Here is a 27643-nt window from a genome sequence, read left to right as displayed (position 1 = left end):
TCTATTTAAATTTGTCATTCAGTGTGTAACACTACGTACATACCCAGTAAAAACTTTCATTACCATGTAAGGGGTTAAAATGCTAAATTCTACTTACACAATAGTATTTTAATTCATTTTTTTAAAACTGTGATGTCATTGGAGGCAAGTACTTATCACAAACGATTACAAGTAATTATAAAAAGTTGTCATTGTAAATCGCATGAAAAAACGTATACAGCTTCTATATCTTCACTGGCAAGATGACTAAGACATTTTTAGACCACTTCTATGTAATCCCGACGATATGTAGTAGCCATTGAAAAGTATGTTGTTAGGTAAGTAATTACAATTGAAAGCTATTACCCAGTTTTTGCTGGGTAGTATGGGTGCTTATGAAACTTTGAGTCGATTTAGATATGTCCGTCCGTCTGTCTGTCTGCCTAAAACATACTCACGTTAAAACTAAATCAATAAAGTTCACCAAAAATATTAATTATTATTATTTGTCATTCCGTGTGCTACACGAAGAACAATGTACATATATATATATCGGGTGCTTATGAAATTTTTTAACGATTTAGATATCTCCTTCTGTCTGTTTAAAATACACTCACGTTAAAACTAAGCATAGGAAATTAACCAAATAATACAAATCATTCTGAAAATAATATTCGAATCAGTCCATAATTGGTCATCGATAATTCACTCTGCGAAATTTTGTTCGGATTGGCCATTAAAGGTCCATAAAGTTATGGACTTGAAAATTTGCTCCAAGATATATAAAGCAATTATTAATTGATTTCTAAATGATAGCACCCTATCACAATTTATTAAATACGTTTCTAAAAATATTTAAATGGGTTTTCATAAAAAAAAAAACAGATTATAAATGAAGGGTATTTAAGATTCGGCATAGCCGAATATATGACTCTAGCTAGTTTAAATTAAAAAATAAATTAAATCACAAATATAAAAGATCAGATCAGCAAAAAACACCACGATTTTTTAGCCAAGGTAATATGGCTTCCGCATGTCTTCGATAACGATCATTCGCGAACATTAACTTTTTAAATGCCAAACCAGCATCTGAATCGCCAACAAAATTTTCTAAATTGGCTGTATTTGTAGGATCTAAAAGTACGGCTCCCATAACACCAGTTAAAGTTGTATAGCCCCAAACGCCATATTTAAACATCATGCCGTGTAATTCCTTTAAAGAAGGAATATTGCTGTTGTATTTCAATAATTTAAGATTTTCTACCAAATTCCTATGATAAAATTGTATAAAATAATCAAATTGTTTTAGCTTGATTTCATATTTGGTCGATGATAACAGGAAATAGAATAAATCTTGAGCAGGTGTACCATATTTTATCATTTGGAAATCAATTAAATAAGTTTCTTCAATTTTACCGGATGCATTATACTGGAACATGACATTGTTGGACCAACAATCACCATGATTTAGAACATTAAATTCATTTGGATGGGGTTTAGCTACTTGGAATAATTCATCCACCATTTGAGTGTTGAATGAGTTCTGAAAATTAGAACAAATTTTATTTAAATAATTTTTTCTTAAAAAAGATACTTACAATATCATCTGCATATTCATTATAATTACTATAATTTTTAGCACAACTAATGAAAATTTGTCCCATTCCCTCAAACATAGTCTTCATTTTCTCTTTGCCTTCTTCATGGAAATAACCTTTTAGAAACTTCTCTTCAAATGTTCCTTTAACTTCTACTAGTTTTGCTGAAGCAGCATGCCATTGTGCTAATTTTTTCAGAACACTTTTTGTATGTTCCATATCAAGACCCTCCAAACGATTAACATTCTTAAAACCACGTGGGCATAAGTTTTCCAATAAGATATACTCTTCTTTAGTGGGTAAACTATAAGATTTAGCACCAAAATTTACATTTACTCCTACATCAGCGTAAAGTTTCTCAAATGCTGGCACCAACTCATCATACATTGTCTTTTCAATATCGAATACATCATGACCTTTCATCATTTCACGTAATTGTTCATTGTCATGATTAACTTTTAGCATAAAACTAATACATTTTGTTGTCAAATCTAAGAAATATGTTAATATTATTAATATAAGTTTTTTTTTTTAATTATTTATTACTAACCTTTTAATTCAACTTCAATTTCCACTTTTAACAAAATTGTAGCATAATTTTCACCTGCTGCTATACCGGGTTTAACAATAAATTCTTTAATACTTTTATAATTTTCAACATTATCTTCTAAAAGTTTCTCAAATAGTTTGGCTTCAATCCAATTTGGTATGGCAACATGTTTGTCATTTGTTTCGCCAGTCATTGTAGACTCTTTACCGTTCAATAATTTGTTTATATCCAAATTATTGTTTACACTCTCACAGTTTCTGAAAGACTGCTGAATTCTTGAAAACTAATATTCGGTTTTATTTTATATATTTGACTATGCTCGCCAATCTTAATTAGTCAGCATATTTGAAGCATTTTTCATTGTGTCATTGTTTCGTATTTTTTTTTTTTTTGGCTTTTCTTTAAAGTTGCTTGCTGATAATAGTTCGAAATATAAATTATCGTCGAAATGAGTTTGAAAAATTAAAATATTGGTCATTTAACTATAACTAGTATGAGTTTTAATCATTAGAAAGCATTATCATTTTACACATTTTCATGTCTAGATTATCTCGGTTATTATCAAGGAAACCGAAAATATGCAAAATTTTTATCGATGCAAAAATTTTTAAATTGGTCTAAAACGTGTGAATATCTTATCCAAGAGTCCATACGAAGCACCAAAAAAACCATGCATTTATGGTTTCCCTGGTAATAAGTTATATAGATAAGAAGAAACACATCTTCGACAAAAATCTCAAACTTAGGTCATTCAAGACCAGAATACCGACATGAGATGATTGGGCTGCGAACATTGTCCTTAGGAATGACGTGATCTCAATCTATATTGATGGCTCAGAAAGGGCACGGGATCGGGAATTTTCTACTATCTCTTCGATTTACCCCCCGGGGCATGTTTCCTTGATGAAAAACCCTCATCTTGGTGTATTGCAATCCTGGGGTAAAGAGGTGTATCAGTACCTCTTGTCTGCCGGGACTATAAACTGGTGATGTCACTTCACTCCTCGGCTAGTCCTCGGCTAGCATTCTCATTTTACACATTTTCATGTGTAGATTATCTCGGTTATTATCAGGGAAACCGAAAATATGCCAAATTTTTATCGATGCAAAAATTTTTAAATTGGTCTAAAACGTGTGAATATCTTATCCAAGAGTACATACGAAGCACCACAAAAACCATGAATTTATGGTTTCCCTGGTAATAAGTTATATAGATAAGAAGAAAAACATCTTCGACAAAAATCTCAAACTTAGACCCATTTTTAATAGGTCATTCAAGACCAGAATACCGACATGAGATGATTGGGCTGTGAACATTGTTCTAAGGGATGACATGATCTCAATCTATATTGATGGCTCAGAAAGGGCACGGGATCGGGAATCTTCTACTGTCTCTTCGACTTACCCCCCGGGGCATGTTTCCTTGATGAAAAACCCTCATTTTGGTGTATTGCAATCCTGGGGTAAAGAGGTGCTATCAGTACCTCTTGTCTGCCGGGACTATAAACTGGTATTATTTGATATGGGGTTTAACCAGAGAACCACATAATCTGGTACTACGGGTGGCCAGTTGTCCGCAGGACTTGTCCTGGCTTGTCAGTTGGTTGAGTTCCTTCGGGTTCCATGTAGTGGCTGCGGTTAAGGGCTAATATATTCTATACATAATGCGTTGGTTAATTCCCTTTTCAAATGACACAGGTCTGTGTACACAGCAGCGTATGCTGGATTCCTAAACCAAATCGGTATTTCTTACCGGTTGTGTAGTTGGGAGCCAGTATATGCTGGGGAATTATCAGGTTAGCGTTCGGTGATTGCCTTTCATTCCGTAGAGAGATCTTTATGATCATGGGAATGGAACAGATGCAAAAATTGGAGAAAAATTGAGAAAGTCTCCATATATTGGAGATTAGTACTGATTTAGTATGCCTTTTTAAGCTTCGGGGAAGTCTCTCGGGCTATTAAATACGTCTCTAGGTGCTGTTGCCAAACCAACAGAAACCATCTCAGTAGTGTGGTTGGGCGACTTTAAGAGGTCCAGGAATGCACTGGGCTGATTCTTTAGATAATGAGAATGTTTTGTAGGGACACTAGCATTCCTCATAACATCAATAGGGTCTTTTCACCTGATGTTGGGTCCGTACCTTCTATCGACTCTATCCAGTGATTGCCTTTTCCTTTGTCGGGGTTAGATTCAGCTTGGATGAAAAAGACCACCGTGAAATAAGGCCACCAGGGCAGGTGTTCACGTAAAGCACTTCGACATTCGTGTCTCTTCGACTCCCCCGGGGGTTGTTACCTTGGTGAAATTTCCACCTTGGTGTTATTGCAATATCCCGGAGAAAAGAGGTGCTACCAATACCTCTAGTCCGCCGGGACTATAAACTGTTGATGATCAAATGAATCCTCGGCCTTTTCTTTTTTAAAAATTGCCACCTGAGTTCTTCATAGAAGGATTCAGGGGCGCATGGTAGACCGTCTCTAGTCTACCCAGTGGATGAAAAGCACCATCATGAAATAAGGCCGTCAAGGCAGGTGTTCATGTATAGCAATCAACATTCGAGTCTCTTCGACTATCTGACACCTGCACAGTCCTACAGATAGAGATATTTGCCATCGATACAGCCGCGAGTAGAATCCGGGTACTAAATCTCGAAAATTTGACTATATTTAGACAGCCTTGCATCAATCAAGGCTCTTAACTTCAATGTTATTAAGTCCAAATGTCTTCTCAATTGTATTCAATCATTGGTACAACTGACACAACATCACGTTCAGTTGATATGGGGAAATGAAATATCTGATGAATACGCAAACAAAGGGTCGTCCCTAGACTTAACTCTGCGCAAAGGGATATTTACACTCCTCTGGTGACCCTATCAAAAATGATAGATGACTGGGCTTTGAGTAAGACTCAGGCGGTCAAATATCACCACTTGTAGAATATCGAGACTGCTCTGACTCATTCTAACGACGGATAGGACTAGGACTATAATTAATGGGCACTGTATGAATGGACATATGTCGGAACGTGATGCCATTAGAGGCCAGTACTTATCATGATCGCTTGCTAATAAGGAGTAGTTTTGTTTTTGAATAAAACAAATATCCGAAATGTCAAGGCTAATAAGTAAGTACTTGCATGTTACTTGTACGTCATTACTACAGTCAGTAAGTAATGCAGACGGTCATTTTAAAGTAAGTTCTTGGGTAAGTACAAATTATTACAATGTCTTCGCTGGGGACATTGTAGAAAGCACTTTGTGGATGATCGCTACATACACATGTATTGCAGTGGAACTAAGACAATGGGCGCATAAGAAATGGTTTTGGTAATATCACTATTGAGTAAACCTAAATATACTTAATTTTATATGTACATTATATATAATTATTCTTTAATACATGATAAATACAAAACATTTATACTTCATTATAAAATATTAAAAACATGTTATTCATTAAAATGCACCACGATTATATAGCCAGGGCAAGACCAATTTCATGTGTTGACGATAACGTGGATTGGAAAGTAATTGTATTTTAAATTGTATACCAGCATCAGTATTGGATACCAAATTGTCAGTGCCAGCAAGCTCTGTTGGATCTAAAAGAGCTCCAGCCATGGTAGTATTTGCAGTAGTATAACCTACAAATTGAATAATAACGTTGAAATTTTATGATCATATATTTAAATAATTTAAAATCCATTATCTTACCCCATAAACCATATTTGTAAAGCATGATGTGAATATCCCTTAAGGCAGGTATTTTCTTGCTATAATTTAGCATTTTTAAATGTTCAACCAATTGTTCATGATAGTATTTGATGAAATAATCAAATTGTTTAATTTTAATTTCATATTTAGCGGAAGATAATAGAAAATAGTATAAATCTTGAGCGGGCGAACCATATTTAGGCATTTGAAAATCAATTAAATATGTTTCCTTGATTTTACCAAAAGCATCATGTTGAAACATAACATTGTTGGACCAACAATCACCATGATTAAGAACATTAAACTCATTGGCATCAACCTTCATGCCCTTGATCATTTCCTCGATTATATTTGTTTGCATATTGCACATGGCTTCGAAATATTCTTCATCACCTTCAAATTTCTTACTAACTTCCATGAATATCGGATACATGCTAGCAAACATGGCCTTCATCATATCACGCATTTCCTCTTTAAATGCACCGTTACTCACAACGCGACTGTAGGGTCCTTTAACAGCTACACGTACAGCTGAGGCCGCATGCCATTGTGCTAATTTCTTGAGCACTGCCTTTGTATGATCCATATCTAAACCTTCCACACGATTTTCATTTTTAAAACCTTTAACTCTTAAATCTTCTAGTAAAATATATGGATTATTTGTAGAAAGTTCATAGAATTTGGCACCAAATGTTAAATCTAGACCAGCTTCTTTATATAGTTGCTCTAATTCTGGCACGACTTCTTTGTACATGGTGGTCTCTATGTCGAAAACATTGTTAAATTGCATCATCATACGGAACATTTCATTATCATGAGCAGTTTTCAATATTAAGGAGACTGATTTGGAAGTGCCATCTGAAAAGATATATACAGAAAAGGAATTAAATAAGAATTGGTTGGAACCCTTTAAAATATGATTTATAAAATGACTTTAATTTTCATAACAAGCATACAGTAGTCGAAGCCCTTTACGTGAACACCTGCCGTGTTGGCCTTATGTCATGTCGGTACTTTTAAAACCATAGGGTGAACTTATTAGACGACTCACCTCCACTCCTTTGTGCTTCTTACACGCCGGTGGCAATTTCTCAGCACTTTTCTCAAGTACTCGAGTTATCTAACCCATCACACTTCACATTCATCCGACACACTTATTGAGAAAAACATCCGACACACTCAGTCTAGGTGTACGGGTGGATGAGGCCCGCAAAGCTCTACATCTATCCCGTATCATATATACTGGACACCAACTCACACACGTTTGGGATTATAAAGCTACCTACCGACTAACTAAGTAACTAACTAACTAACTAATAACTAACTAACTAACTAACTAACTAACTAACTAACTAACTAACTACTACTAACTAACTAACTAACTACTAACTAACTAACTAACTACTAACTAAACTACTAACTAACTAACTAACTAACTAACTACAACTAACTAACTACTAACTAACTAACTACTAACTAACTAACTAACTAACTAACTAACTAACTAACTAACTAACTAACTAACTAACTACTAACTAACTACTAACTAACTAACTACTAACTACTAACTAACTAACTAACTAACTACTAACTAACTAACTAACTAACTAACTAACTAACTAACTAACTAACTAACTAACTAACTAACTAACTAACTAACTAACTAACTAACTAACTACTAACTAACTAACTACTAACTAACTAACTACTAACTAACTAACTAACTAACTAACTAACTAACTAACTAACTAACTAACTAACTAACTAACTAACTAACTAACTAACTAACTAACTAACTAACTAACTAACTAACTAACTAACTAACTAACTAACTAACTAACTAACTACTAACTAACTAACTAACTAACTAACTAACTAACTAACTACTAACTAACTAACTAACTAACTAACTAACTAACTAACTAACTAACTAACTAACTAACTAACTAACTAACTAACTAACTAACTAACTAACTACTAACTAACTAACTAACTAACTAACTAACTAACTAACTAACTAACTAACTAACTAACTAACTAACTAACTAACTAACTAACTAACTAACTAACTAACTAACTAACTAACTAACTAACTAACTAACTAACTAACTAACTAACTAACTAACTAACTACTAACTAACTAACTAACTAACTAACTAACTAACTAACTAACTAACTAACTAACTAACTAACTAACTAACTAACTAACTAACTAACTAACTAACTAACTAACTAACTAACTAACTACTAACTAACTAACTAACTAACTAACTAACTAACTAACTAACTAACTAACTAACTAACTAACTAACTAACTAACTAACTAACTAACTAACTAACTAACTAACTAACTAACTAACTAACTAACTACTAACTAACTAACTAACTAACTAACTAACTAACTAACTAACTAACTAACTAACTAACTAACTAACTAACTAACTAACTAACTAACTAACTAACTAACTAACTAACTAACTAACTAACTAACTAACTAACTAACTACTAACTAACTAACTAACTAACTAACTAACTAACTAACTAACTAACTAACTAACTAACTAACTAACTAACTAACTAACTAACTAACTAACTAACTAACTAACTAACTAACTAACTAACTAACTAACTAACTAACTAACTAACTAAAATGTAGATAATATATTGGCGATATTGAACATTAAGATTAACACGTGATATATGATTTTTATACGAACCATTTTGGATTCTCCGGAGAAATTTATTTTTTAAACAAATAATTTCTATCAGGTTAGCATAATATCGAAATACTTGGACTGAACGTAGTATACAACGATATTATAGGGTTTAGAAGAAATCATGTAACGATATCATGAATTTCCAATAGGTCAAGTTTGGAATATGTACCTAATTTAATCGATTTATTACCTACTTGTATGCGGACTGATGGATGTCTCTAAATCGATTTGATCGATTAGTGTACTTTTAAGTGGAGCCGCCTAATGCCCTATTGGAATGACGTCATTAAAAGAAAATATATATAGTTCAAAAGATATTATTTGCTCACTGCACAAAAATTTTAATATTTTAACATGTACAACAAATACTTAAAATGTTTTCATTAATTACGATTAATTTAAAATGATATTATTTTGATGTAGAAATCTACAAATTAAGTGTGTAAGTACTATAAACAATATGTGTTAATAATTACCATTTAATTCAACAGCAATATCCAAATGTAATACTACAGTATTGTAATTCTCACCAGCCCCCAATGCTTTATCCGCCTTAAATTCCTTAATTTGCTTAAAGCTCGGTATCATATCTTTTAGAGCCGGTTCAAATAATGATGCCTCAACCCATGTTGGAATGGTGGGTGTGGAATCTGCTGTAGCACTTTGTTCAGTAGACATTTATAATAAATTTGAATTGTATGTATATCACAAAATAAATTTAATAATTTTTTGTATTAATAAAATGAATTTTTGTGTACTTAACACAGAGACCGATTGCACAATAATGTTTCTTATTTGGATAATAATTTTTGTTCAATCGATTTTATTTTTAAGAATTCTTCATTAAATGAATTGTTTATGTGAAAGCTTTTTTGTGTGAAATAAATTCCGGTAGATAACCAGAGCACAAAAAGTGATATATTCTCAAAAGTTATGACGTGAGAGAATAAACAAGCGATTCGACAATTATGAAAGTATAGTCCTACATTTATGATACCCTACACAAGTTATGATTTATTATAGTAATACATTTGTGTTGATTTTTACTTTAATTCCAATATATTTAAGTACATTTTCAATTAAAAACTCATCTTATGAAAATAGTTTTATAAGGGGACTAAGATCAAACATAGTCCAATCCTCATACTACTTATATATTCTAGGTATCCACTTGTATATGTGTTTAGTGTAATAATCGAGCGATTTCAAAATTTTTTAATAGGCATCATCCTTCGCTACGACCTATATTACTATGCGTTACAAACATCAGCACATATTAATAATACCCACCACTATAGTACAGAGTGTACTATAGTGGTGAGCGTATTGACTACATTTTGAGCTTAATTTGCACAAATGTATGTACATCATATTGTTCAATAATTCGATGTAGCTCGAATGGACCGATAGCCTCGTTTTTCCAAATATCTATTATGCGAATCGTGAGTGCACTGTAATAAATAAGATCACAAATATTTTTCAAAATTTTTACTAAAATCGTAAAGTTGCGAAAATATACTTATTACTCTTCTCTCATAAAAAAGCATTTGTTTTTCGTTTAAATACGTATTTTTGAGACAATTCATATTCTATGTTCTCAAAACAATATATAAATACATATGTATATCTCTCATTTCAAAACAATCAAAATTCGAGATTATTTTTATAGTAAGTATATCAAAGAGAATGCATCTGATATCTTATCTGTGCTGTTAATTAATTTGTTTGTAGGTGATAAGAATATTTTATGTTATATTGCAAATTTGGTAACATAATGATAAGTCAGTCATACCACCTGCTCCCTTCATGGGGGTTTAATTAATTTAGTAAAGAAATATCTTTATGGACCGATCATCATAACATTTTACAGATAGATTTTGAATAATTTAAAATTTATTTGTGTCGAATTTCATAGCACTTTTTAAGTAAAAAGTTATCGTTAAAGTAATTTTTAAAGGGTACTTTCTATGGGGGTTAGGGCCAAAATGATTTCTGTGCATATAAAACTAACTTTTTCAAAATTTTATCACAATTGCTGCGTCATTAGCATATCTATGACAGTTTCAGCTGTATTCCACTTGTATGGGTGTTATGCGAACATGTGAACCCATATTGCCCACTTGCAATATCAAACAGTGCTTATAAATGAAGAATATTTATGTAAAATTTCATCTCTCGTCTAGATTCTATCATGTCTACAACAGACAGATGGACATGGCTAGATAGTCTTAGAATTTAATTAGGACCCAGAATACATACATATAATTTTATTTCGATAAATACAAAAAAAATAAAAAAAAAACTTTTTTTAAAAGGTGCGACTGAAAAACTTGATCTCAGTACAATATGTTCAAAAAAAATTCTGCAAATTCCGTTATTTTGAGCTTATCGCGGGAAAAATAATTATAATTTTTGTTAATGAATTTCTGTTCTGCAAAACTACTTTTAGTATATTATAAGGAGCATATAAGTTTCCAAAAATTCGGTCATGCGGAATCTTATATACCCACCATCAAATCATCCTTATTAATAAACTTTGATATTATCGAAGCAATTTTCTCATTTATTAGATCTATGTTGAATCATATGTCGATATTAGTATGAACATCAGGGAAGAGGGCCTTTAATAAGAACTTAAGTATGGACCGTGCTCTTCCGAATTAAAACTATTTTTTTTTCCTTTTTGATCCAATATTTATAACCATAAATTGTTTGTATGTAAGATTGGTTATATGGAGGGTAGAATAAATTATGGACCTATCCTCGTCAGTTTATACAATAATTATTTGTATCAAAAGTCGCTGTACTCGTATCTTTAATCCAGTAATGAGGTTTAAAGTAATTTTCTGATGGAAACCGATAATGGATGTTTAATCAGCTATCGACCGAATCTCATCAAATTCAGTTGAAAAATTTCAGTTCCTATAAAACTACCATAATTTGGAAGAACTTTTGAGCCATAGATGATCGTTAAAGTCATTTTCTGGTGTGAATATTATGTAAGGGTCAATTATAGACCGAATTTTATAAACTTTTGTACATACATTATGTTTCGTAAAGAAGTTGCTTATTTGAATTTCATCGCCTTAGTCGTAATTTTAAGCAACTAATAAGAGTTAAAGTAATTTTACTGAAATCTATCCATCTTCATCAAAGTCGATAGGAAGATTTCAGTTCCCATAAAACTTGTTTATGTTGAATTTCATATATCTACTCGTATTTTAATGCCATTAATGAGCGATAAAGGCGCCCTTATACGCAAAATTATTTTAGTTTCTATAATATAGAATTATACTGAGGTCAGGATTTTCAATCGCTGGTAGGGAACTGAGGACCTTTAGAAAAATATAGCACCTAATCTCTTCTCTTTATTATTTAAACGATATTACGAGAGTATATTTGTTTGAGAGAATATATTTGTTGAGACCTGCACTTTTATTAGCATTTGTGAATCAACTCAGAAATTTATTACGAAATAATTAAATCAAAATATTTATCACATTTTAGAATTTCAGATTAAATTTGCCATCTAACAAAGATTTAGAAAACTCCACTATTATACAGCCAAGGCAATAGCATCTCCATATGTTTACGGTAACGAGGATTTGAATACAATTGCATTCTGAATTTCTCAGCCTCAACGGAATCACTTAAATAATTATCCAAATTGGCATTTTCATTTGGATCTAAAAGTACTACTGCCAATACACCAGCACATACATTGTAAGCTATAAGATTAAGGATTATTGACAAAATAAGATAAAAAACTTCTTAATAGTTTATACTTGCATAAAGAACACTTACCCCATGCATTACATTTGTGCAGCATTATATGCAGATCCTTTAATGTGGGTAATTTCTGCGAATATTTCAATAACATCAAATTCTCTATCAAACGATCATGATAATATTTTACAAAATAATCAAATTTTTCAATTTTCAATTCATAACGTGTTGAGGATAATAGCAAATAATATAGATCCTTAGCTGGTGTACCAATATGTGGTATTTGATAGTCTATCAAGTAAGTATCAATCACATTGCCCATGTCATCGTGTTTAAACATGACATTATTCGACCAACAATCTCCATGATTCATAATATTAAATTCCTGTTCATGTATTTTACTTGCCTCAAACATATTATCTACACTAGAATCTTTAAATTGACACAATTGTTCGTAATATAATTCATGTCCTTTATAAGATTTAACGCATTTTTAAAGGACTGTGTTTAAAATATCATATATTTTATTTATCATATCACGATTTCCTTCGTTAAAGAAATTTTTATATAAAACTGGTTTGTATTTTCTTTTCGCTGTAATATATATAGCAGAGGCTGCATGCCACTGGGCCAAGACAGTAAGTACAGCTTGTGTGTGTTCGATATCAAAACCTTCTAAACGGTTGACATTTGCATAACCTTTTGGCTTTAGATCTTCTAGTAGTAAATACGGATGTTCAGTGCTTATTTTATAAGATTTTGGGGCAAATTTAATGTCGACACCAGCATTTTTATATAGTTGTTCAAATTCAGGCAATACCTCTCGGTACATATAGTCTTCGACATTAAATATATTGTCGGTTGTTAGCGTTTCATTATTTACTTCACTTTTGTGGGCTGTTTTTAGCATCAGTGTTATGGATTTGCTGAAGCCATCTGGAAAATATTAATAAATGATGTTTGATGTTTGTAACACCCAAAAATATTAGTCCTTCACCTTAAAGTATTCCAATCGGCTCAGAATCACTTTCTGAGTCTGTCTGTCTGTGTGTCTATGTAAACCTTGTGCAATTTGATGAAATTTGACACATACTTTTCTTTTGACCCACAGACGAATCCTATTGAACATGGTTAAAATCGATCCATTATTTCGCCTAGCCCCTAATCGGGTCCCATACAAAGTCCGCTTCAGAAAATGTTTTGAAAGTTTAAATTCACATATAAATACTGATATCACGATGAAATTCTGCATAAATAACTTTAATGTAGTCGTCAAACCCTCTACCAAAATTTATAATGATAGGCCCATTTTAACCCCCTGCCCCATATAATACCTCTTTTAGAAAATCTCTTTTTTTTTGACAACAAATTGTTGAAATATTTCTTAATTAAGATAAATATCGAATTAACAGATTATCATAACCACTGGTGTAGGGTATCATATGGTTGGCCATGCCCGACTATACATTCTTACTTGTTTAATGGGATACTGTTGCTAATTAAATATTGCCTTATATGGGGACTCGGGCCAGTTATGAACCGATCCACAACAGTGCAACTCTTGGAGGTTCTGTGAGGTCCATTATCAAAAAATTTAATCCTATCGGATAACGATTTTGTAACGATCGATCGATAGAATATCATGGTCAAGCGGAACATTGGAGCATATAATTGTAAAAATCCGTTGCTGCATGGATGACTTTAAACTGGATGTCAAAGCGGGCCTGAGGTTCACTACATAACTGTCAAAATAATCACAAGAGTAGCTTTTAATGAGAAGTCCGTCCAATAACGGAATGCATTAACTGTTTAGAATAAATCAGATGTTCTTTAGATATAATCACATTTCATTACAGAATTAGGAAGCTAAGTTTCTGAACATCGATCGAAAACACCTTAAAACCCTATATGAGGTTTTTCTCACCAACATTTCCAACATGAGGCGCACACAGGCCCGATAGTGGCCCTTGTGTATTTCTTTGGATATGATGTATTATACATCCTTCTCCAAACTTAATCTCATCTAAATGAAATTACTATTTCCAACACCGAATAACAAAGATTTATATTGAAATACTGCCACTTCATTTAAAAGTCCCATTACAATTATAGCGGTAACTCCCCTTTACAATGTGTTTTTTATAAAATTACAGTGAACAACAAAACTATTTACATTTTCTTAATATGTTAATTATATCTTATTTTAAAGTTCTTAAAATTTATATAATTTTTATCCACACGTATGCATATGTACTGTGATCGAAATTCTCAATGGCTGGTATGGAACTGAGGACCCTTTCAAAAATTTTTTTCTTCGTGTTCAGTATATTAATAGGCACCGATTGAGAGGTCTTACTACATGAGATTATTAAAAAGGCAGTTCCTCGGGACACTCTAATACAAACATATTCATTTGTTGTCGATCTGTTCAAACAGTTATTAACTTGTTGATAATGCAGTAATCTTGCAAAATCAGGCCACAACTAAATCAAACATCTTATATCTTTTACTGTACCTAAATACATACCTTTCAATTCAATTTCCGCTGCTAAACGCAGCATTAATGTGGCATAATTTTCACCAGCACTTAGGGCAGGTATCGCCTTAAAATTTTTTATTTGTCTAAAATCACTAACAATTTCCTTAAAAACTGGTTCAAACAATGAAGCTTCAATCCATTATGGTATTGTAGTTGTATTTTGTTTCCTCGACATTATTTTTTAAAATGCAGCAAATATTAATATGATAAAAGTAAATGAAAATTGTGATAAGTATTTTGTTTTAATATTAACTAACAATTGTATCTTAACCACATTCTGTTCGATTTGTAACTGAAATGTTATTGTGGCTTAGTTTGTAAATTTTACAATAAATTTCAAAATATATGTATATAATGATGACATTCATTATTGTAGAACAAAATGTAACTCAATTTTAATAAAAGAAAAAAAAAATCGTTTGTATTTAAAAGCTTTTTCATTGGAAAAATCCCCATTTCTTTAATGTGATTTTAAAATATGATGTATGCATTTAAGTAAATTAAATTATTTTCGAAATTAATTTTTTTTAATTAAGAATAAGTTGTAATATAAAATAATATTTTAGGGGACAATTTATTTAAATTATAGACCAATCTTGTTAAAGTATTAAAGTTTCTGTTAAATTCAACCTTTATTATGTTCTATTTAGCCCTAGTGCTAATATTTATGTGGGGGATTTCATATCAAGTAACCAACTTTTGAAACCTATGTCTTCCGATCGGTATGGAATCGGAAGAAATCATTTTTTCTGTCGATTTTCGACATAATATGTCAAAAAATACAAACTTTATATGTTCAAAAAGGGTTAATTAATACGCTTTTATGTAAGCCCTAAGTATATTTAGTAGTTTAAATACAATTTTTCAACAAGATCGGTCAATAACTCTCTGAGTAACAATGGGTCAAAGTTTGCCTTTTTTTGCAAATCATGTGTTTCTTCTCACTTATGTAACATATTACCTATTTTTCATAGAAAAATTTGTTCCAAATAGTTTAGATAGCTATTTCTTCAATATTACAGAAATATTTTAAGAAACTAAAATCAATTTTTTTTTTTGCAAAATAATTTTTTTTTGGAGTTTTATCCAATTTGTGCCCTTTTCTTGTAAGATCTCTCTTGTTCGAGACCGAAAACCGATCGGAACACATCGGTTTCAAAAGTTTACAAGAAATCCTCCATATATCAAAAAAATCTTATAAGAGGAAATTGTCTAATAGTTCAATCTTTTCTAATATATGATTCGTGGGACTTTGATTGCAGAGTTTACATATATAAACATACAGACTGATATCGTTTACTGGTCACACATAGACATTTCGATAGGGCTAGACGGATTTGAATATCTTTATGACATAAACATTAGGGTTATAACTTTTATAAAATTTTTGGAAATTTCAAATCGGCTCTATCCATTCCACATAGAATGTGGATTTTTCCGAGCGTTAAAAAAGTTTCCGCGGCAAATGCCTTGAAGTTTTCGATATTTACTTCAAACAAAATTTTAAATTTTTCAATACAAAACTGAAAATTTTCGATATAAACTAATGTCGTTGTTCAAGGATGGGGGAGGATAGGGGCTTCCAAAAATGTATATCATTTTAGGACTTAAAAACATCAGAGTAAATATTTAATACCCTCTCCACTATAGTGGTGACATTTTTAGATTTTTATATGTACATATAAGGAATTCCATTTTACTACTACATCAAATCCGAAGAAATACACCTAGGCCACTATCGGGCCTGTTGTGCGCTCCTTATCATGAAAAAAAAAATGAAAGAATTATTTTTCAGTGTTCAGAAACTCAGTTTCCTGAACGTAATTCCTAAGAATCTTCCAATCAGTGTTAGTCAGGAATGTTATTTCCTTAATAGATGGAATATCTAGCAACGTTTCCAGAACCTTGGTTGAAGTAGTACACATGGCACCACTTATACCCAAGCAACATGTACGCTGAACTCCCTGTAGTAGTTTGATATTGCACTTTTTGTCTAAAGCAGTCCACCAGATTATTGAAGCATAAGCTAGAATTGGCCTAATTACACTTTTATAAAGCCAATTTGTCATAGTAGGACTAAGACCACATTTCATGCCTATAGTTTTCATAAATATCTAGGAGGCTATTAATAGTCGTAACCCACAGTAAAGGTGACAAAATGCCACCCTGTGGTATACCGCGAAATACCATTTTCCTGATAGTTATATCGTACATCTCGCAGCTTATCCATCTGTTCTTTAGCATGTGGTTGATCCAGTTACGGAGCACCCGGTCAACACAAAACTGGTCTAGGGATTGGATAAGAGTATCAGTGTGCACGTTATTGAAGGCGCCTTCGATGTCAATGCATACCGCCAGTGTATACAGTTTGCTATCAAAGGATGCACCTATGTAGTGGACAACTTCTTTTAAAGCGTTTTCCGCCGATCGTCCCTTTACATAAGCATGCTGCTTATATTTTAGGTCTTTGTCGGGTATACTGCTTTTCACCATACTATCAACTATCCCTTCCAAGGTTTTAAGTAGGAAGGACGTAAGACTTATCGGTCGATAAGACTAAGGTGTCGAATAGCTAGGTTTCCCTGGTTTAGGTATAAATATTACCCTTGCATCCTGCCATTTAATGGGGGTATATGTGAATTTCAAGCATGCAGTGAATATCTGATACAGATGTACGGAAACCAGTCCCGCTACCTTCTGTAAGAGTGCCGGGAAAATGCCATCCGGCCCTGCAGCTTTATAGGGAGCGAAGCTCTTGTTTGCCCCTTTAACCATATCAAAATATTATAAACAAGTAATGTCAGTTCGCAATCTCGTGGACTTTGCTTTTTACATGTTTACAAAATTTTCTCCAAATTGCTGACTATGGGAAAAATCTTTTAAATTTAAAATGGAATACCTCATATATGAAAAACACATCAATCATTCATTTACTTAGCAAATAGAATTTATCTACATATTTATATACAATAACACACTATAATATACATACATCTATATATATAAAATTCTAACGTTACTGACTGACTGACTGACTGATTCACTGACTGATTCATCATCGCACAGCCTAAACGGTTGAAGCTAAAGAGCTGAAATTTGGACAGGAGGTTGGTCTCCCGCCAAATAGATCTACTAAGACGGGATTTTTGGAAATTCGAATGTTTAGGGGGTAAAAAAGGGTAAATTCGGTAACCTTATATCTCCTAAACTAGAAAAGATACAAAAAAAGTTTAAAGCTTATCGCCGTTCATTTAAAAAATAAACGGACAGGTGTCTGGTACTTTTTTAAAATTCGGCCCCTTTAGGGAATAAACGGGTAAAAACTGTATTTTGGTACTTTTTTCGCACCCCATGTATCTTTTAAACCAGTGCACATTCAAAAAATATTTTTGACTCCTTCATAACTTAACGAAAAAATAAAAATATGAATTTAGTACTTTTTGGATATTCGGACGTTTAAGGGGTTAAAATTGCACCTATTTTTGGTACTTTTTTCATAAAACATTGTTTTTGGTTTATTAACTTATACATATGAATTCATAATAACGGGCTCCCACTACGATGTTGCAACTTTTTGGAATAGAATTTTTATTTCGTTAATGGGGAGGAAAAAAGTACCAAAAGGGGTAAAAACGGGAAATTTGATTTTATTCAACCACAATGATCCAATTTAGATAAAATTTTTAAATTTAGAAACACTAAATATCCTAATGGGGTGTTATTTGGAACCCCGGTACCAAGTGATATTTTTTGGTACTTTTCATTCTCCAACTGGTCCTTTTTGAGTTTTCTATGATATTGAAATAGAAACATGAAATTAATAATAAAGGGACTTTTCGCTACTTTTTCGTTCTACACAGGTACTTTTTTGAGTTTTCTTTAAAATTAAATCTAGAAACATGAAATTAAGCATGTAGAGCTCGGAGTAAATGAGAATCTATAAAATGGGACTTTTTGGTACTTTTTCGTTCTTCAAAAGGTACTTTTTGAATTTTCTATAATATTGAACCTAGGAACATGAAATTAAACATGTAGAGACCGGAGTAAATGAGAATCTATAAAAGGGGACTTTTTGGTAATTTTTTGTCCTTCGACTGGTACTTTTTGAGTTTTCTATAAAATTTAACCTAGAAACATGAAATTAAGCATGTAGAGACCGGAGTAAATGAGAATCTATAAAAGGGGACTTTTTGGTACTTTTTGTCCTTCGACTGGTACTTTTTGAGTTTTCTATAAAATTTAACCTAGAAGCATGAAATTAAGCATGCCGAGGCCTTAGTTAATGAGAATCTATAAAAGGGGTCTTTTTGGTACTTTTTCGTCCTTCGACTGGTACTTTTTGAGTTTTCTATAAAATTTAACCTAGAAACATGAAATTAAGCATGCGGAGGCCTTAGTTAATGAGAATCTATAAAAGGGGACTTTTTGGTACTTTTTCGTCCTTCGACTGGTACTTTTTGAGTTTTCTATAATATTTAACCTAGAAACATAAAATTAAGCATGTAGAGCCCTTATTAAATGAGAATCTATAAAAGGGGACTATTTGGTACTTTTTCGTCTTTCGACTGGTACTTTTTGAGTTTTCTATAAAATTTAACCTAGAAACATGAAATTAAGCATGTAGAGCCTGGAGTAAATGAGAATCTATAAAAGGGGACTTTTTGGTACTTTTTCGTCTTTCGACTGGTACTTTTTGAATTTTCTATAATATTGATCCTAGAAGCATGAAATTAAGCATGTAGAGCCTGGAGTAAATGAGAATCTATAAAAGGGGACTTTTTGGTACTTTTTCGTCTTTCGACTGGTACTTTTTGAGTTTTCTATTAAATTGAACCTCGAAACATGAAAATAAGCATTAAGAGCCCGTAGTAAATGAGAATCTATAAAAGGGGACTTTTTGGTACTTTTTCGTTCTTCAAAAGGTACTTTATGAATTTTCTATAATATTGAAAATAGAAACATGAAAGAGCCTGGATTAAGTGAGAAACTATAAAAGGGGATTTTTTGGTACTTTTTTGTTCTTCAAAAGGTACTTTTTGAATTTTCTATAATATTGATTATAGAAACATGAAATTAAACATGTAGATCCCGAATTAAGTGAGGACCTATAAAAGGGGACTTTTTGGTACTTTTTCGTTCTTCAAAAAGTACTTTTTGAATTTTCTATAATATTGATCCTAAAAGCATGAAATTAAGCATGTAGAGCCTGGAGTAAAAGAGAATCTATAAAAGGGGACTTTTTGGTACTTTTTCGTTCTTCAAAAGGTACTTTTTGAATTTTCTATAATATTGATCCTAGAAGCATGAAATTAAGCATATAGAGCCTGGACTAAATGAGAATCTATAAGAGGGGACTTTTTGGTACTTTTTCGTTCTTCAAAAGGTACTTTTTGAATTTTCTATAATATTGAACCTAGAAACATGAAATTAAGCAAGTACAGCCAAGATTAAGTGATAACCTATAAAAGGGGACTTTTCGGCACTTTTTCGTTCTTCAAAAGGTACTTTTTGAATTTTCTATAACATTGAACCTAGAAACATGAAATTAAGTATGTAGAGCCCGGAGTAAGTGAGAACATATAAAAGAGGACTTTGTGGTAATTTTTCGTTCTTCAAAAGGTACTTTTTGTGTTTTTTATAACATGAAATTAACCATGTAGAGCCCGGAGTTAATGAGAATCTATAAAAGGGGACCCTTTGGTAATTTTTCGTTCTTCAACTGGTACTTTTTTAATTTTCTATAATAGTTGTGTTTTGTTGCTATCAATGAGTGTTAACGCTTAAAGTTAGCAACAAAACGAACATTACCTGACTTGGCATCACTCCACAGAAGAAATCTGCTAAATCTTGAAATTATTTACATTTTCTTAAAAAAGGTTTTTTTATTTGATATATTTTTTTTTTTTTTTGATTTAAATTTTATTTTAAAATATTTTTTTATTGTTTGACATAAACACATTAATATTTGTATTTTTATTTTTGAATTGGTAGCACTTTTATCGACGTTAAAATTAACTTGTATAATTTTACACGTTAACTCCTAACGTTTATAAATTTTAAATTTATATGAAATTGCCTTTGAACGTTAGCAACAAAACACAACTAATATTGAACTTAGGAACATGAAATTAAATAAAAGAGGTCTTTTGTTACTTTTTCGTACTTCATTGGTACTTTTTGAGTTTTCTAAAATATTGAATATATAAACATAAATTTAAATAGGGTACTTTTTGATATTGCAGATATATATACATTTACAATAATATTTATTTTATTCCATTACGATGAGGGTAGCTAAGCACACTGGGTATAGCTAGTATGTATATAAAGAAGTAAGTACAGTCATTAATATTTAGTAAGTATTTCTATATAGCTCCACGATTGTACAGCCAAGGTAAAATCAATTCACTATGTTTACGATAACGAGCATTTGAATACATTTGGATTTTTAATTGTATGCCAGCATCATCCTCACCAATAAAGTTGTCAATATTTGCATTATCATTGGGTTCCAAAAGCACTGCAGCCATAACACCAATTACTGTAGATAAAGCTAAAAGAATTTTTTTAAAATTATACATGATCATACTATATTAACAATAGCTTATAATAATCATTTACCCCATGAATTATGTTTATGTAAACTAATATGTATATCTTTTAAACTGGGCATCTTTTTGGAATAATTCAATAATTTAAGATGTTTTAACAGCTCACTGTGATAGTACTTGATAAAATAATCAAAATGTTTAATTTTCAATTCATATTTTGTAGACGATAATAGGAAATAGTACAAATCCTGAGCTGGAGATCCATAACGTGGTACTTGTAAGTCAACTAAATAGGTTTCTTTTATATTACCAAAGGCATCGTGCCTAAACATGACATTGTTGGACCAACAATCACCATGATTTAAAACATTAAATTCACTTAAATCCACTTTGGCGCCATCATACATTTCATCTGTTCTGCAATTTATTTGTTCACACATACGTTCGTAGTATAATTCGTGTCCGTCAAAGGACTTAATACAATCCAAATGTACTCTATGCATACTTCCAAATATGGTTTTCATCATTTCACGAGTTTCTTCCTTAAAGAAAGCTTCACTGATAATTTTATTATAAGCGCCCTTGCGAGCGACTCGTACCGCTGAAGCTGCATGCCATTGTGCCAGCTTTTTAAGTACAGAATGTGTATGTTCCATGTCTAAACCTTCCAGACGATTGATATTTATAAAACCTTTGGGTTTCAAATCCTCTAAGAGTATGTAAGGTTGATCGATGGAGAGTTCGTAGGATTTGGCACCAAATCTCACCTCCACTCCAATATCTTTATACATTTGTTCTAGTTCTGGTACTATCTCACGGTACATTGTAGCTTCAGCATCAAAGATATTATGACTTTTCATCATTTCAAGAAACATTTCATTGTTATGAGCCGTCTTTAACATTAGAGTAATGGTCTTTGAAGAGCCATCTGAAAGAAAAGCAATAAAAATACGGTGAGAAATCTATAAAGTCAAGATAATCTCAAAGTTTTTAAAACCGACCATATAATACCCTACACCAGTTGTGGGTTATTATGACCTAATTTTGATATGTTTAAGCTATTTATTTATTAAACACTGATTTTGTAAAAGATGTTATATATGGGGGCTAGGGTCAATTATGGACCGATGGTAGTAAAGTTGATTTTTTTGTGTTATTTAATTACGCTGCATTTCATTCAAACCTTTTTTCGTGGGAGACTTGTTTGGAAGCCTAGAGCCAAATGAAGTCCGATCATTACGAATATTTGCAGTATCATTTAGGCTTATAAAAAACCCGAGTTTGTGGATATACTTGTATATTTGAGTCTCAAAATCAAATTTGCGAGTTCGGGTTGCATCGGTGGGGGATAAGCAAAATAATGGACCGTTACCAACTGAATAAGCCAAAATTATCCAGTCAAGAATCGTTCTAAAAGTTCAAATTTCTCACTGTGACCTAGTTCAAAAACATACCCTTTAGTTCAATATCAGCTTCCAATCGCAGCATAATAGTGGCAAAATTTTCACCAGCACTCAATGCACGTTTAACCTTAAAATCCTTTGTTTGATTAAATTGAGGTTCTATTTCTTTGAAAACTGTTTCAAATAATGAAGCCTCAATCCATGATGGTATGCCAACAACATTTGCTGGCGATTTCGGATTATTGACCATAATTGTAGTAACAAAACAATTACAAAAGAATAAATCTAGATTTTAAATATATATAAAAAATTTATGAATTGTTCGAATAATTTGAAGCAAAATAAAACTTAATGTTCACACACTTGACTCAGGTATACAACTGAGTAAAATTACTCTCTATTTAGAATATTCGTTTTGTTTTGCTTTTAAAACTGCGAATTGTGTGATTTGTTCCGTTGTCGAAAACGTTTACAAACGTATTGAAAAAAAGCTTTTTATACCCTACACCACTATAGTGGGAAGATAGTTTATGCTGATGTTTGTTAGTCCTACACCCATTTTAAAGTATACCAATCGACTCAGAATCTGGTCTGACCCTCCATTTGTTCACCTAGCCCTTCTACAAACGTACCCCCAGAATAGGACTTTTGAGCTAATAATTATGTTTTATATAAGTACGTGTAAATGATACTGCCAATCTTCGTTATGATCGGTCCTCATTTAACCCTAGACCCCATACAAAGTCCACTTCAGAAAATGACTAGAAGGTCAATAAATCACTTATAAACAATAGTATCACGATGAAATTCTGCATAAATAACTTTCATGTAAAAGTAAATCACTCAATCAAAATGTATAATGATATGCCACTATTTACCCTTGCCCCCAAATAATCTCTCGTTTTTGGTCACAAATTTTTTAAATATTTCTGAACTAAGGTGAAATACTCATATTAAAAATAGTACACATTTTTAGCATACTCACTGTTGTAGCGTATAATATGGTCGGCAATGCTCAACAATACACTCTTAGTTGTTTTAATTTAAAAGCATAAGTAAATAGATAGTATGAGGGCTTTAGATTAAAATGTACAACTGTGTCTGTTACATATGTATGTATGTACGATAAACGCCAACCGAAATCTTTCGATTTTTTAAAGAACACAATGGGACTGAATCTTCTTTGTAACGTAGGTTAATATTTTTAACACAAAAAATATCTCTGTCTGAACATTACAATTTTCCAATTAAATCAATTATGAAGATAAGCTACTTTCTATTTTGAACAAATGACGAATCTTATATAATTTCTCTTAGAATGTGCGCGTGGATAGGAGGGTTAAACGTTATCGTATTTAGGCAAAAATTCATATCACAGCACTTATGAATCGTATTAATTTATCCAGACACTAAATATTTTAAAAAATAACCAATTAAAATAATTTTGGTTTACCCAGCAAACATTTTTATTATAATACACAGTGGTTTAGAATTTTTTTTTTTATAATTGGGTATCTCTGGAATTATACCCAGTGAAACTTTCATTACCATGTATGTGGTTAAAATGCTAAAATTTACTTACACAATAGCATTTCAAGTCATTATTTGAACACGGTGATGTCATTGGAGGCAAGTACTTACAACAAACGCTTACAAGTAATTAGAAAAAGTAGTCATTGTAAATCGCATGAAAAAACGTATACAGCATCTGTATCTTCTCTGGCAAGATGGCTAATGAATTAGAAAGTATTTATATAACACATTATTAGTAAGACCTTATTAAACTACTTCTATGTAATTCAGACGATATGCAGTAGTCATTGAAAAGTCTGTTGTTAGGTAAGTAATTACAATTGAATGGCATTAGAGTACAATCACATACTATAAATTACATTGTATACATAGGCGAAAGTAATTACACTCATAAATATTTAATAATTCCACTATATAGCTCCACGATTGTATAGCCAAGGTAAAATCAGTTCACTATGTTTACGATAACGAGCATTTGAATACATTTGGATTTTTAATTTCATGCCAGCATCATCTTCACCAATAAAATTATCAATATTTGCATTTTCATTGGGATCTAAAAGTACTGCGGCCATAACACCAATCACAGTAGATAAAGCTATAAGCAAAGGTAAGATAAAAATATTATGAAAACAATACTAACTATATATGTACATATTTGTCGCCATAACTTACCCCATGGATGATGTTTATGTAAACTAATATGAATATCTTTAAGAGTGGGTATCTTTTGGGAGTAATTCAATAACTTAAGATGTTTCAATAGTTCATTGTGATAGTACTTAATGAAATAGTCAAAGTATTTAATTTTCAATTCATATTTTGTAGACGATAGTAGAAAATAGTATAAATCTTGTGCAGGAGTTCCATAACGTGGTATTTGATAATCCACCAAAAAGGTTTCATTAACTTGACCCGAGGCATCATGCTTAAACATAACATTATTGGACCAACAATCACCATGATTTAAAACATTAAATTCATTCAAATCCAATTTGCCGGCATTATATAGTTCATCGGTTCTGCCATTTACTTGTTCACACATACGTTCATAGTATAATTCATGGCCATCATAGGATTTAACACAATCCAAATGAACCTTATACATACTTCCAAACATTGTTTTCGCCATTTCACGAGTTTCTTCTTTGACAAATCCTTCACAAATACTTCTATCATAGGGACCCTTTAAAGCGACACGATGTGCAGAAGCTGCATGCCATTGCGCCAGCTTTTTAAGCACTGAATGAGTATGTTCCATGTCTAAACCTTCCAAACGATTGACATTTTCAAAACCTTTGGGTTTCAAATCCTCTAATAGTATATAAGGTTGATCGGTGGCGAGTAAGTAGGATTTGGCACCAAATCTAACTTCCACACCAACATCTTTATACATTTGTTCTAATTCTGGCACTATATCACGATACATCGTAGCTTCGACATCGAAAATATTATTAGTTTTCATCATTTGTCGAAAGATTTCACTATCATGAGCTGTCTTTAACATTAGAGTAACAGTTCTTGAAGAGCCATCTAAAAAGAAATCCATTAAAAATTATCATCATCAAATTCAAAGATAATTTTCTTCTTCTTATTTAAATACTACTTACCCTTTAATTCAATTTCAGCCTCTATACGCAGCATAATAGTGGCATAATTTTCACCAGCACTCAAAGCTCTTTTAACTTTAAAATCTTTTGTTTGATGAAATTGAGGTTCAATTTCTTTAAAAACCTTTTCGAATAGGGAAACCTTAATCCATGTTGGTATATCGTTACCATTAGCTGTGTTTCCCTGATCATTAACCATATTTGTGCTAATAATATAATTCCAAATAAAATTAATTATTAATTTAAACAATCACAGTAAAAACTGAAAAACTTGATCTAACAGAATCAAAATAGAATTTAATGTTCTCACACTTGATGAACAAATTTAACTAACTAAAATTATTCTCTGTTTAGAATACTTATATAGGTTTTATTTTGTTTTTTACAATAAATTATGGGCGCTTTTAAAACTGAGAACCAATTTGATAAAAAGCTTTTTTTGGGGGGGAGCCACAGAAACATACCTACATATGTAAATAAATAGATAGTTAATATGCTTTACTTAGAATCGATTCGAATCTAAAGATTAGACTAAATAATATATGTTCACATTATTATTTTTCGTAGGTTCCCTTACATTTCTACGATATATTCCAAACCTTTTATTTTAACATTTTGATTGACTTTTTATAGAACCAAGTCTAAAAAATCCATTTATATTAGAAACTAAAAGATCTGTGATCGCTTTGATTTCCTACAAAATACTTTTTTTAAGTCAAAATAACATTTATTTCCTATTTAAAATCGATTTTTTGAGTGAAAACATAAAAGTCCATTTATCTTGGAAACTAGCAGAGATAAAGCCAAAATAAAGATAATCTGTGATCACTTTGATTTCCTACTTAAAATCGATTTTTTGAGAGAAAACATAAAAGTCCATTTATCTTGGAAACAAGCAGAGATAGAGCCAAAATAAAGATAATCTGTGATCACTCTGATTTCCAACCAAAAATCGATTTTTTGAGAGAAAATATAAAAGTCCATTTATCTTGGAAACTAGCAGAGATAGAGCCAAAATAAAGATAATCTGTAATCACTTTGATTTCCTACTTAAAATCGATTTTTTGAGAGAAAACATAAAAGTCCATTTATCTTGGGAAATAGCAGAGATAGGGCCAAAATAAAGATAATCTGTGATCACTTTGATTTCCTACTTGAAATCGATTTTTTGAGTGAAAACATAAAAGTCCATTTATCTTGGAAACTAGCAGAGATAGAGCCAAAATAAAGATAATATGTGATCACTTTGATTTCCTACTTAAAATCGATTTTTAGAGTGAAAACATAAAAGTCCATTTATCTTGGAAACTAGCAGAGATAGAGCCAAAATAAAGATAATCTGTGATCACTTTGGTTTTCTACTTAAAATCGATTTTTCGAGTGAAAAGTCTATTTATCTTTGAAACTATCAGAGATGCAGCCAAAATAAAGATAATTTGTGATCACTCTGATTTCCTATTTAAAATCTATTTTTTGAGTGAAAACATAAAAGTCCATTTATCTTGGAAACTAGCAGAGATAGAGCCAAAATAAGGATATTCTGTGATCACTTTGATTTCCTACTTAAAATCTATTTTTTAATGAAAACATAAAAGTCCATTTATCTTGGAAACTAGCAGAGATAGAGCCAAAATAAAGATAATCTGAGATCACTTTGATTTTTTAACAACAATCGACTTTTTGAGAAAAAACATAAAAGTCCATTTATCTTGGAAACTAGC

General features: G+C 31.6%; 4 protein-coding genes and 1 pseudogene across 4 annotated transcripts; all 5 read right to left on the bottom strand.

Moving 5' to 3' along the window:
- Positions 1-928: 928 nt before the first annotated feature.
- On the bottom strand, positions 929-2385 carry LOC119607495. Its single transcript, XM_037961436.1, has 3 exons — positions 2128-2385; positions 1578-2068; positions 929-1522 (listed from the first exon to the last, which is right to left on the bottom strand). The coding sequence occupies exons 1-3, from the start codon at positions 2318-2320 to the stop codon at positions 965-967; spliced, it is 1242 nt and encodes a 413-aa protein (XP_037817364.1). The 5' UTR covers positions 2321-2385; the 3' UTR covers positions 929-964.
- Positions 2386-5501: 3116 nt separating this feature from the next.
- On the bottom strand, positions 5502-9369 carry LOC119607501. The gene is made up of 3 exons (XM_037961445.1): positions 9037-9369; positions 5844-6701; positions 5502-5773 (listed from the first exon to the last, which is right to left on the bottom strand). Exons 1-3 carry the CDS (start codon positions 9236-9238, stop codon positions 5586-5588), a joined length of 1248 nt encoding a protein of 415 aa, XP_037817373.1. The 5' UTR covers positions 9239-9369; the 3' UTR covers positions 5502-5585.
- Positions 9370-11989: 2620 nt separating this feature from the next.
- LOC119607505 lies at positions 11990-15000 on the bottom strand (annotated as a pseudogene).
- A 2754-nt stretch (positions 15001-17754) lies between these two features.
- LOC119607494 lies at positions 17755-24413 on the bottom strand. Its single transcript, XM_037961435.1, has 4 exons — positions 22831-24413; positions 21447-22304; positions 21144-21378; positions 17755-17819 (listed from the first exon to the last, which is right to left on the bottom strand). The coding sequence occupies exons 1-3, from the start codon at positions 23027-23029 to the stop codon at positions 21191-21193; spliced, it is 1245 nt and encodes a 414-aa protein (XP_037817363.1). The 5' UTR covers positions 23030-24413; the 3' UTR covers positions 17755-17819; positions 21144-21190.
- A 180-nt stretch (positions 24414-24593) lies between these two features.
- LOC119607492 lies at positions 24594-26257 on the bottom strand. Its single transcript, XM_037961433.1, has 3 exons — positions 25923-26257; positions 24988-25845; positions 24594-24910 (listed from the first exon to the last, which is right to left on the bottom strand). The coding sequence occupies exons 1-3, from the start codon at positions 26119-26121 to the stop codon at positions 24723-24725; spliced, it is 1245 nt and encodes a 414-aa protein (XP_037817361.1). The 5' UTR covers positions 26122-26257; the 3' UTR covers positions 24594-24722.
- Positions 26258-27643: the final 1386 nt, after the last annotated feature.

Source organism: Lucilia sericata, unplaced genomic scaffold, assembly GCF_015586225.1.
Source record: "Lucilia sericata isolate MDLA Ls3-8-SP2 unplaced genomic scaffold, ASM1558622v1 Contig000698F_arrow, whole genome shotgun sequence".
NCBI classification, from domain to species: Eukaryota; Metazoa; Arthropoda; class Insecta; order Diptera; family Calliphoridae; genus Lucilia; species Lucilia sericata.
The sequence above is the reverse complement of the archived record's forward strand: the minus strand, read 5'-3'. Positions and strand labels throughout refer to the sequence as shown.

Bases quoted from the DNA above. Each gene is read 5' to 3' on its own strand.
- LOC119607495 (XM_037961436.1), bottom strand. From the start codon at position 2,320: ATGACTGGCGAAACAAATGACAAACATGTTGCCATACCAAATTGGATT. The intron at 2,069-2,127 runs GTTAGTAATAAA...CATATTTCTTAG, and splicing joins AATTGAAGTTGAATTAAAAG to ATTTGACAACAAAATGTATT. The intron at 1,523-1,577 runs GTAAGTATCTTT...TCTAATTTTCAG, and splicing joins ATGAATATGCAGATGATATT to AACTCATTCAACACTCAAAT.
- LOC119607501 (XM_037961445.1), bottom strand. From the start codon at position 9,238: ATGTCTACTGAACAAAGTGCTACAGCAGATTCCACACCCACCATTCCA. The intron at 6,702-9,036 runs GTAATTATTAAC...ATATCTTTTCAG, and splicing joins TATTGCTGTTGAATTAAATG to ATGGCACTTCCAAATCAGTC. The intron at 5,774-5,843 runs GTAAGATAATGG...TTCAATTTGTAG, and splicing joins TTACAAATATGGTTTATGGG to GTTATACTACTGCAAATACT.
- LOC119607494 (XM_037961435.1), bottom strand. From the start codon at position 23,029: ATGGTCAATAATCCGAAATCGCCAGCAAATGTTGTTGGCATACCATCA. The intron at 22,305-22,830 runs GTATGTTTTTGA...CTTTTCTTTCAG, and splicing joins AGCTGATATTGAACTAAAGG to ATGGCTCTTCAAAGACCATT. The intron at 21,379-21,446 runs GTAAATGATTAT...AAATTCTTTTAG, and splicing joins ACATAAACATAATTCATGGG to CTTTATCTACAGTAATTGGT.
- LOC119607492 (XM_037961433.1), bottom strand. From the start codon at position 26,121: ATGGTTAATGATCAGGGAAACACAGCTAATGGTAACGATATACCAACA. The intron at 25,846-25,922 runs GTAAGTAGTATT...ATTTCTTTTTAG, and splicing joins GGCTGAAATTGAATTAAAGG to ATGGCTCTTCAAGAACTGTT. The intron at 24,911-24,987 runs GTAAGTTATGGC...CTTTGCTTATAG, and splicing joins ACATAAACATCATCCATGGG to CTTTATCTACTGTGATTGGT.